This window comes from Pezoporus wallicus, unplaced genomic scaffold, assembly GCF_028554395.1.
Source record: "Pezoporus wallicus isolate ANWC-B61680 ecotype Strahan unplaced genomic scaffold, APGP_CSIRO_Pwel_v1 contig_229, whole genome shotgun sequence".
NCBI classification, from domain to species: domain Eukaryota; kingdom Metazoa; phylum Chordata; class Aves; order Psittaciformes; family Psittacidae; genus Pezoporus; species Pezoporus wallicus.
In genome coordinates, this window is record NW_026638360.1 from 2,514,716 (window position 1) to 2,526,239 (window position 11,524).

At 47.6% G+C, this 11,524-nt stretch overlaps 1 protein-coding gene across 2 annotated transcripts; it reads left to right on the forward strand.

Moving 5' to 3' along the window:
* Positions 1–3,442: 3,442 nt before the first annotated feature.
* Positions 3,443–11,105, forward strand: ACP6 (acid phosphatase 6, lysophosphatidic). Of its 2 annotated transcripts, XM_057410485.1 has the most exons (10): positions 3,443–3,630; positions 4,328–4,456; positions 4,550–4,680; positions 5,229–5,308; positions 6,115–6,202; positions 7,716–7,848; positions 8,737–8,837; positions 10,164–10,259; positions 10,457–10,622; positions 10,927–11,105. In XM_057410485.1, exons 1-10 carry the CDS (start codon positions 3,445–3,447, stop codon positions 11,065–11,067), a joined length of 1,251 nt encoding a protein of 416 aa, XP_057266468.1. In that variant the 5' UTR covers positions 3,443–3,444; the 3' UTR covers positions 11,068–11,105. The 2 variants fall into 2 exon arrangements, with proteins under 2 accessions (XP_057266468.1, XP_057266469.1); XM_057410486.1 differs by lacking the exons at positions 3,443–3,630; positions 4,328–4,456; positions 5,229–5,308 and having other exon boundaries at positions 4,571–4,680.
* The last annotated feature ends 419 nt before the right edge of the window (positions 11,106–11,524 follow it).

Sequence of the window (11,524 nt, forward strand, 5' to 3'; positions counted from 1 at the left end):
GAACAAGTCCGTAACTGAAAAGGAAAAGAGGGGCAATAATGCAATACCAGGCAAAAGGGACATGAAACAACTGTTTGATGTACTGCTTCTAAAATCCATACAAGAAAACCTCACTACACCAACCCTACATGCCATGATTCGGACATCCAGGACTGTCCCATATAACCTTCAGAAATAAAAGTATGACCTGCAAGTCTCGACACACACCATTTTCACTGCTGGAAGGTAAACAGCTGATGTGAAAACATGCAAAAAAGGAGATGAAATGCATAGATCTATACACTGTCCCTTGAATGGTGCCTCGTGGGGAGGGCTCTGCATGACATTTGGGAGTTTATTTTTGCCAATTCCACCCCAAAGGATCACAGAAATTAGGAGTGGAAACATTCCTTCCATTTCCCCAGGCGCCTTGCTCACAAAGCAGCTGGCTCCTAGGTTCACGACGACAGACAGACTGGATAGACAAGAGTGCTACAGTTCCACATGAAGCAATATAGCACACTGGAACAATTTATAAATACGCTTCTGCTCTTTGTGAACGCAATACAGCTTATGTGCCCAGACTGACTAGTTTATAATAGCCACTGTGGTCACCGATCCTTGCAGGACACGAAAAACATCATCGCTAGCTCTACAGCTGGGAATGATGAAAGCAGTCTGTGATTCTGAATGCGAGTACTGCTATATTCTTGCCCACGATCCAAGAGCGGGGACCAGTTACAATACCTGAGATTTCAGCAGCCATAGTCACATCAAGGGACAAGAATGAAGGCACCTTAATTGTACTCAGAGAGTCATGGGAACACTTTAGGATGGAAGGGGTATTTGGAAGGGTAGGAAAACACTCTGGCTCTGGCAAGCAAAGTACCTGGCCATTAAGACATGTTCCAAAAAAGCCAAGGTAATGGAAGTCTATTTTCTGACCCCCACCATTCAGGGGGGAAAACCCCCACCTACCTAAGCGATTTCCAAATGCTATTTGTGTCTCTACTGCATGAACATTTCACAGTGCAGCTCTGATTCACACCACAACAAGTTACAGAAAATAAGGGAGAAAGTGTTTGCCTAATCCAAGAAACAGTAAAACACTGAAACTCATCAGGCTGAATTGTTTCACTGGTGGGCACTTTTTAAACACTACTTAATTCCAATCCATGTACGGGAACAAAAATCTAATCATGATAGCTGGTTGTTTAGCTATTCAGTGTATCAGCCCCTCAGTGACTGCACAGCTTGATCAAACTACAAAACTCACTATAACTCAATTTCCTCTCCAAGAAAATGAGGATATAAATGCAAACTTGTCATACAGGAGCATCCTGAGGTGTGATACATGCATGAAGCACTATAAAAGGGCAACTGATAGCAACAGCAATATTTTGCAGATAGTAAGCACTGTAATTGGTTAAATTCCAGCCAGGAGGAAATGTGTACCCTGCTTTCAGAGTGGAAAGTTTCCTGAAACTTGCTTGTTTGACAGAGTTCATCTGTTTCCCTCAGTGGAACAAAACTCACCCGCAGTAGCCATTGGATTGGCCTTCTGCTCCTCATCTGGTCACAGAAAGCAACAGCAGGGTAAAAATAACAGGTCCTTTGGAAAGCTTCCTGCAAAGATAATACATCTTGGAATAAATGTCTACACAGCTGGACAAAGGGAAAAATGGGCAGCACCATTTGCCAAAACACTGACAGCCGCTCCTATTCTGGAGAATGCTATTCTCCTCTCGAGGCACCCACCTGCTGTGGCCCGAGGTATTCCAAAAACATCTCAACAGTGAAGCTGTTGGCAGTAGCCAAATCCCCCAGGAGGGACCCTGCAGTCCCAGTCACAGGAACTGGGATTCTCTTCCAGGGTACTATTTAAATGCGGTTCAAATAAACTCACTGTGAGCCTCTTTCCTCGTCCCACCTCTGCTTGTTTCTTTCAGATCACCTCTCACTCTTTTCCCCCTTCCCTTAACTACATTTTCCTACTCTCTCTCCCCCTTAGTATCCTTGCCCTCTTGCCCTCCTACAACACAAGATTCAGGCTTAATTCCTCCATCTGTTATTTTCTTGGCTTCTGAAACATTTTCTTGTCCTTCTCTCTCTGCTCTTGTCATGTCTTTATGCTTCACATGCTCCAAGCTCAGAAAACTGAGGTAACCCTTTCAGAACAGCACAGCTCTGAGAGACACGAGGAGATCACCAGGTCCGCTTATCTGCACACCCAGGTGGCCATGCCAGCCTCTCACAAACTGCTATTCTCCTGTGGCTTTTGTGCAGGTCACCATCCTGTCCTTCCTATTGCTCTTCACCCTGGTCCTGCTCCCTGTATGTACCAGCTGCCTGTGACACCCTGGTGTCTCCAGCCACCACCGCTCCAATCAGAAGTCCTGTGAGCTGCGCTTGAATCAATGCTGTGTCATGTTCCTAGGAGACAGATAACGCCATCCTCAGAAGTGACACTGACTGAACTTGGTTGCTACCCCCAGGTCTTCCTGCCAACACAAGGCAAATTACTCAGTTGTCTTTGCCACAGATTTCTGTCTCTAACACAGCATTTGTACTGCAGAATGGTTTGGGGACACTTGCCTGTAGAGCCTGGCAAGCACTGAGCCGCCCTGGTGACACAGGGTATAGATAAGCTTCCAGCTGGTCCCCCTAGAAGCAGGAGCTCGCGGGTTGCAGGCATGTGCAGCCATCCTGCACCGAGCTTCCTTCCCAACTGAGCTATCAGTTCGGCTGACAGTGGAGCTGATGCCACGTGTATCCAAGCAAGGCTGCTCTCCAGGGGGAAACCTCACGGGAAACAATCTTTGTCTTTCTTTTAAGGATTTAATCGGGAAGCAGTGCAGCTGAGAACCAGGGAGAAGAAAATGGAATAGGAGAGCATACCCTGCCATTGGTAACAGCCCAAAATCACAGCGGCAGGAAGCCTACAGGTACAACAAAGCACGGAGCCTTCTGCTTCCTCGCAGGCTCTTTTGTCGCACCAAATTCGAGCCACTTTAAGCACAACCGGGCCCTTTTCCTCCGCGAGCGATTCCCAACTCCCGTGGCCTCCAGAGGGTAAGCGGGAAGGAGAAAAAGCCAACCCAGCAGGATTTCTCCCTCCGGGACAGCCGCACCCCTGCCCCCGGCGAGTAAACCGGCAGGGGCCTTACCCCCCCGGGAAAGAACTAATACAGACCGAGAGAACAGGCTGCAGGTACCGCCCGCGAGGCGCCACCGCTACTGCCTTAGACCCCCCCCCCGCGCCCCGACCCGGCGCCTGCAATCGGCGGCGTCCCGCTGAGCCCGCCTCCCTCGGCGCAGTGCCCGCTGGGAGCTGTAGTCCGCCGACGCCTTCTAGCCGCCATCCCCAGCCAGCGGGAGACTCCGCTTCCCGTCGGCCCCCGCGCAGCGGGCCGGCGCAACGCGGTGGCTGTGCTGCCGGGTGCCGGCAGTGGTAGCGCCGCCGTCATGGGCTGCGGGACGCGGCTGTGCCTACTGGGTGGTCTGGCCCTATGGGCGCAGCGGCGGCGGGCAGCGGCAGCCGCAGCCCCGGAGCGGCGGGACCGGGACCGGGAGCTGGAGCTGAAACTGGTGCAGGTGGTGTTCCGGCACGGGGCGCGCACTCCGCTGCGGCCCCTGCCGGGGGGAATGCCGGTGAGGAGCGGAGCGGGACGGGGGCCGGGGCGGGTGTGCCCGATGGCGAGCGGCTGCCTTGCCTCCATCAGCCCTGTAAATGTTTGGGTTTTTTCCCATCCCAAGGTACTACATCTGGGAGAAACGCGGGGATTTGCGAGTTCGAACGGGAAGGGATAGCGCGGTCCCGCTGCTGTCAGCAGGACGGGTGGTGGTGGAGGGAATAGCCGGCGCTGCGGCTGCGGGGAGCCCTCGGAGGAAGGACGTGGGGATGGGCGTCCCGGGCCGCAGCCACGGCTCCTCCCACTGCTCCCCTTTAGCGCTAAGCCATCCCCACGCGTTGGTGCTCAGCCAGCGTGCGCTGACATGCCCCGGTGCCACTGCCCGCAGCCGCGGACGGGGCAGCCTGGTGAGCCGACATACGGTAGTTCAGGTGCTGTGCTAAAGCAGTTTTTGGTGTGTAACTAACAGCAGCAATAGCGATTTCCTACAGGTCCTTCTCCTGTAAAGGGAGGGAAACGGGTGTGGAATCTCTTGCACTTCATCTGTGGACCATACACAGCAGAGCACATCTAGGATGCAGCACTGCTGTCTCTTCTGTGTGTGCTGTACAAAGATAGCTCCTTGCCTCGTGCAGCACAGAACAGCACAGCCTTGGTTTAATGCTCTTGAAAGTCCAACAAACTGAAGCACTGTTTGGTGGGTTGGTTTGAAACAGGTGGAATGGCATCCCACACTTTTACACGTGCCTGCTCAGACTAAGTTTGATTACATGGTGACTGACCTACATGGAGGGCCTCAACCTCCCTCACCCTATGAGGAACATTACAGAAAGATCACATTTAAGGTAAGGCTGTATTTCATGGTGGTTTCACGTTCTCTCTGTAGACTGGTTTATTTCCATATTCCACTGGAGACCTTTCCTTTTCTTTGCACTTAGGGTGGTGCAATTGCAGGGCAACTGACAACAGTAGGGATGCAGCAGATGTTTGCCTTGGGGGAAAGGCTGAGGAGAAGCTATGTGGAAGAAGCCAGATTTCTCTCACCAACGTTTAAGCCTGCTGAAGTCTTGTGAGTCTCTCAGTTCCCTCCTGGACCTTCCCTTGCTTCCTCCTTCGTAACATGTAGTCCTGTGCTAGGAAATCTTTATGAGCAGCAAACCCTTCTCCATCTTACAGCAGTCTGGCTGGCCCCTTCATCTTGCACAGCCTGCTGAGCCAGGTACTAGAACTCACTCTGAACACAAAACATCTGATGCCCCAGCAGTCCCGAGAGCCATGCCAGGGACAAATGCATCTCACCTATGTTTAGCCATTGACTGTGGTATTATAACCTTTATGGGGAGTGATGAGAAGCAGGTGTTTCTGGAGCACAGTTTAACTTGCTATAGATGAAATAGCTAAAGTTCAGTGAGATGAATCACATCCCTGCTGCTCACATCAGTAATGCTGGGAGCGAATGGTTTAGGATGAGATAAAAATTACACTAGAGAAGTGCCAATTTATCTCCACTGTCTCTGAAGGGAAGTTAAAGGGCAGAACCCTCAGTTCCAGCAAGCCCTCCCCAGCTGCAGCATGAAGGAGAAAGTGCTGCCTCACAAACTGCTTTCTCTCTTTCAGCATCCGTTCCACTAATATTTTCCGGAATCTGGAGTCCACACGGTGCCTGCTAGCTGGGTTGTACCAACAGCAGAAAGAAGGTTGGGGAGACTTCTGACCAGTGCCTTTCCTTTCTCAAGTCTTCCCTAGATGTAGATACCTCACATATCCCACCTCTTTCTGCCTCATGGTTGTTACTTCTTCCCTGGTTCTTTGCACCTGACCCTCTTCCCCATAGTCTCCTGGTCCTGAATGTTCTTTATCAACTTGTCACTTGCTCCCTCTCTTTGTGTAGCTTTCTGCTGGTGCTCAGCTTGGATCTGTTGCCTGAATGCTGCAGTTTCAGACCTACTGAGGAGGTTAGCATTAACCCACTTCAGAATCAAGAGGGCAAAAAGGTCTAGGTCCAGTGTTCAGATGCATATCTGAAAAGGTTTCTCAGAGAAACTCGAGTATCTCAGCCACGATCCTTTACAAGTTTGGTATCTGGAGTAACTCTCAACTGTATCCTGCAGTTGACAGTTACCTGTATGTCCTACAAGTACACTCTTGAGTTTTGAAGATCTCATCACTGCTTCCTCCCTATTCAGTTCTAGGAGTAAATAGAAGTGACTTACCAGAGCTCCTTACACCTCATGACACAGAAACTGATTTTGGCACATGCAAACACTAAAAAAAATGAACACACAAGTAGAAAACTTTATAAGGTTCACAGCAGACATCCCTATGGAATTAAATGCTGTGTGCACAAAACAAGTACAGTGGCTTGTGTTGCAAGTGATAGATAGCTCAGGGGGCATTGCTAGTTGACAACGATGGACTTGAGCACAAAGACCATGACAGCGATTAAAACAGTCTAAATATACAAGATGCAGTGGTGATGTGATACTTCCTTCTTGGTCCACAGGATCCATTGTCATTGTCACTGACGAAGCAAGCTCTGAAATCCTCTATCCCAATTACCACAACTGCCAGCGCCTGAAATGCTTGAGCAGGTAATTGCTAGCCATACTCCCTGTATGAGTTTACTGCTGCTCCATTTCAGCAGCAGTAATTTAAAAGAGCACATTTTCTTCCCATTTCCCAATGTCTTCCCCTGCCACTTACTGCTATTTGGGAATGGTTAGCTAGTTGTATAAAACACCTAGTGAGCGGAGTCATATACCAAGCAGTGACACCAGAAGGAAAAAAATACAGACGTTTTGACCAATTTAATTTAGTCTGTGTCTAGCAAACGCTCATTACTAGCTAATGTACAGCTATTCTGTGGCATTGCTGCAGGGCAGAATTAATGTCACCTACTTCCCTTAACAAGCCTTTCAAGCATGAACATATTGGGCCTCCTTTTTATATGCACAGTTTCAGGTTTGGGGGTTATTACAACATTCCTGTCACATTTATACCTCAAAGAAACTGAAATATACTCAGCCTTGACACATTTAACAAAGACTAATGAAGTAAAATAGGGAACATCCCACATAGAAGGAAAAACTTGCAGAGCCAAGTACTCCAAATGTCTGTGCCAGGTTGGGCACAGGGCGGAAACTGAACAACAGAGGCAGTTTGGTTGGATTATACATTAGCATATTTTTGTTCAAAACCTCAAGAGTTGTCAGAATTCACTCACAAAAGCTCATTATATAATCCTTTGCCTGCAGAGTCAAATGTTGCTCTTGACAGTGCAGAGGTGACAGCCCATAGAAGCAGTACATTCAGCCTCCTCTAGTAACGTCAACTGACCAGCAAGGGAGTAGACTGCAAGCTCTTCTGCTCCCCCCTCCAGCCCACCAAGAACATTTTGTGAACATGCCAGGGTGGATTTAAGCTGCAATAAGAAGCACTGCCCCAGCTTACAGGCTGCCTATGCCAGAACCTGCAGCATATTTGATTTCAAACAGAAACTAGAGATGTTCTTAAAAAAAAACACAACAAAACACACCACCCCCCCCCCCAAACCCCAAACAAAAAGCAAATGAACTTCTTACACCTCCTCCCCCACACATCAGAGTCAGAAAAAATAAAGCCTCTGCAACAGATCTAAAACCTCTGCAACAGATTTGAAGGACATGGCCAGCATTCATATTCTGAGCTACAAGTATCTAGGTGTTTCCCTTTTCCCACACCATACAGTAATCAGTTCAAAGCTCCTACCCTTTCTTCTCATGAGGCAGTTCAAGGCTACTCCCTGAAGACACAGACTTACACTGTTCCAGTATGACCAGATCTGTTAACTGATACACAACCCTTGCTCATGGGAACCGCTTCTGAGGTGTTCACAGCTCATTTTTTAACCCCACCTGTGAGAGCAGACAGATTCCATCCCTGACATCTAGACAATGTGTCTGCAACTTCAAAATCCCAACATCAGGAATCCCTCAGTATCCTGTGGTGCTTTTCTTCTATCCCTCACTGCTGCAAGACAACTCCACTGGGCTGGGATCACAAAAAAGAATACGAAAGATAAAGTCTGATGTGTGAAAAGTTTTTGTTTTCTTACTTCGCTGACAGGCATAAGTTGAAGGATGCTCTGCAACAGCCAGGTATCTCTGACGACTTGAAAACAATTAAGGAGAAGATGGGTATTGACAGTGATACATTTGTGGATTTCTTTCTCCTCCTTGATAACATTCTTGCTGAGCAGGTGAGTTGGGCATCCTATCACAGAAAGAAACATCTGTTTATCAGGCACAAGAAACCATGGAGTGCCAACACCCGCTGATACCAGTGATACCCCAGTACCTTTCTACGCAATCCAGAAAGTTAACAGAAATAACATGGCCCTTTTAAAAACAAGATGCGGAGTCAGCCTTGCTCTAGGGTGGATGAAGACTCATCTCCAGTATTTATGTTCTTACACTGAAATCCACTATCTCTTTCAAGTATAAAACTAAAAGAACAGTTGGGTCTTGCTTAACAAAATGCTTTCCTTTTATTTTGTTTTGGTTTTTTTTGTTGTTTTTTTTTTGCAGTCAGCACCTAATGGTCATCTTAACAGTGGCTCCAGCATACTACCCATGAGCCAGATTGCTTCTGCAACTGGAAAGGGGCTGAGCATGTTTGTATCCCCCTTAGTACCTCCTTTTTTTTTTTTTCTTGGAGCTAATGGTAATTGGTCTGGCTGTTGGTTGAATAGCTCAAGGCATTAATGTATTCTTAAGAACAAGCATCCATCCTCTTGGTGCACAGAGCAAGTCTGTGTGTTTAAAACCATCTTAGAACTCCTCACATGAATACCATAGCACAGTACTGTAATACAGATGCTGTGACATGAACAGCTGTTTTCTGTAGGCAGTCATCCATGTGTCTTCAGACTAGGCTTAGAAAGGGTCACAGAATCCTAAGGGTTGGAAGGGACCTCAAAAGATCATCTAGTCCAACCCTCTTGCAAGAGCAGGGTAATAAGTTCACACAGGAACTTGGCCTGGCGGGCCTTGAATATCTCCAACGTAGGAGACTCCACAACCCCCGTGGGCAACCTGTTCCAGTGATCTGTCACTCCCTATTGTTATGCTGCAACTTCTCCTTCCAGGTGCATAATTTGCCAAGCTGCCCTGTGCTGAAGAACTTCCAGCAGATGGTTGAGCGTCGATCCGTCGAGTCGCTGCTTTTCCTTCTGGAAGATGGTTCAAGGTGATTGCCTATATCCAGCCTTAAGGGTTGTCTTAGCCTTACCCAGGGTGGATGAGCCACACCAGCTTATTTTGGCAGATGGAAGTCCTTTCTGATCTGCTGCATTCCCCCAGCAGAGGCTACCGCCCCCTCATGAGGTTTGTACCTCAGCCATTGCAGTGTAAAGTCCAGTGCCTCAGGTCAAGAGTATGAGCTAGGAAACTGTGTCCATGCTGAAGAGGCTGAGACATGGGCTTACGTCCCGTCTTGCTGACGGTTGAGAGTAGTCTCCAAGGAACAGCAGTAAGCCATGGGATAGGCAGTGAATGCTCAGTTGCCATGTTGTTATGTGAACCTGTGTGAAAAGCAGAAGAGAGTAGGAGATGCTTCCGGCCTGAGGCTGCACAGAGAAGTCTGTCCTTGCAGATCTACAAGTGCACTATAAATTCCAGCCTAGGAAGTTCATCCCAGGGGTGGCACCTGCACAGCTAGGCTGAGGAGTGTTGGTGCTAGTGGAAAAGATGATGCCAGGCCCTGCACACATGTAACTGCTTGTAAAAGAATCTGCTGCAGTTAATTACCTCCTCCACAGCTGTTTGCAAAGGTGGCCGAGTTACCAGCCTAGCAGCTGTTTGTACATTCATTTGCAGCTGCCCTATTAACCAGCTCTTCTCAGGTGGTGGCACAGGACTTGCCTTTTCTGTTAGGGCAGTTGCCCTTAGACTCTTCTTTAACTTGTATTGGAGATCTTGGGTACTGAGAGACTGATTTCCCCCACTCCTACACCACCTGGGAAAACCATGGTCACACTCGCCCCCCCATTTCCACTGATGTGTTCACTAGGTAGAGGGAGTTTATTCACACCAGAAGTTATTTAAAGATCTCCTTTTTGTTCAATACTGAGATAAAAACTTACTTTTAAACATAGCTGCCACCTTCTTGAATCCTACCCCTCCCCACCAGAGACCCAAACCACTTCAGTTGCTGTGTTGCAGTTAAGTACAGTTAGCATAGCTGAAAACCATGCATCCAAAAATCACACCTAAGGAAACAACATAGTATAGAGCACATTAAGGAGTTTATATATAGTTTTCCTTTGTGTGGGCCACACCTGAGGAAATGGTTTGTTAACACCTCTCCCCTCCCAATCTGCAAACACATTAGAATGGTTGTGGCGACTATGCAACTGAAACAAACTGTTCCTAAACACAGGAATTGCATTTAATAGTTCTTAACTATACTCAATACACATTATCAATTTGTAGGAGAAAAGCAGGTTCCCAAGTGTTGGTTTAATTTAATTTGAAAGTTTAAAAACCAGTAGATTTATTTCTGCTTCTTTCGTAGAGAAGTTCTTCAGATGAGTGTTGGTCTCCTTTTCTATACCTTAAGGAAGAACATTACAGAAGCAGTAGATCCCTCATCTCCAGCTGAAAAGGCCAGGTACAAAGCAAATCTCTTCCTGTAATTGTTAGAAATTCTCACTTGCTGTCAGTGTGAAAAGCTGGTTCAGAAAGATGTTGAATGTGTGGGGTAAAGAGAATGAATGCTTACCTACTAGCAAAAGCCTGAGTGCTACTGGCTATCCATGGAGGAACAGAGCCGACATTTTAGGTTTGTTTTGTTCTCCTTTTTACCAGAAAGCTCATTCTCTATGCTTCTCATGACACTACGCTTATTCCTCTCATGGTGGCACTGGGCACCTTTGATCACAAGTGGCCACCTTATGCTGCAGATGTGACCCTGGAACTGTATCAGCATCAGCAGTCCAAAGAGTGGTTTGTTCGCATGTCTTACCATGGAGAGGTAAGATCCCAGGGGGAGTCCCTCACACAAATCTTGGGCTTCTGGTTTTGCCATGTAAAGCTGTGGAACAAGACTTGTTCTGGGCATGCCATCCAGCCAGATAACAGAGTAGGACACCTACGGCACATCCATGGTAGCCAAGATCTCTTTTCTGTTGAGCTGGGTGTTAACCAAGGGAGTTTAGGCAAAGACTTTGAACTTTTCCATGTCTTCGCCATTCCCCTGCCACAGAATGTATCGGTATCAGCAAAAAAGGGCTTTGGCAGTGCACAAGATAGGTGATTTTGTCTTTTTGCCTTTGCAGGAGCGAGTGATGAAAGGATGCAGGGCAGGTCTCTGCCCACTCCAAGAATTCCTACAAGTTATTTCACAGTACTCGGTCAGTCCAGAGGAGTACAATAGCCTGTGCTCCCAAACAGAGGGGAATCAGCAAGCAGACTCATGATGAAGTGGGCTTAAATTAAAAATAGTTTATTGCCACAATCTTTGCCTATTTTTTCTCCCATATTCCTGCCAGCCTTCCCTAGTCTAAAGGTGTTGTAGATGAAGGGACTTTTCCCTACCAGACACAGGGTGGCACAGTGTCACTTTTCACTGCTAGCAACAAGATGAAAGCAGCTGTGTAATAGAATGGCTTGAGTTCACTTCTGAGGTAGCCACACAAAAGCACAGAGAGGCTGAAAACAGCAAGGGAGAGAACAGACCTTTTCAAATTGCCCTGCTGCTTCAGGAATACGAGAGAAAAATCTGTTCCCTGTATGCTGGGGCTGTGGGATGAAGTCCAGCTTGCTCTGTGTTACCAGACTGGAGAGCTTTGACATAACAATTGCTTCTATGCATGGCGAACTGCAGAAGCCACTGTGCCTTTCCCTGTCTTTTGTCATGTTGGAGGTTTTGCTCTG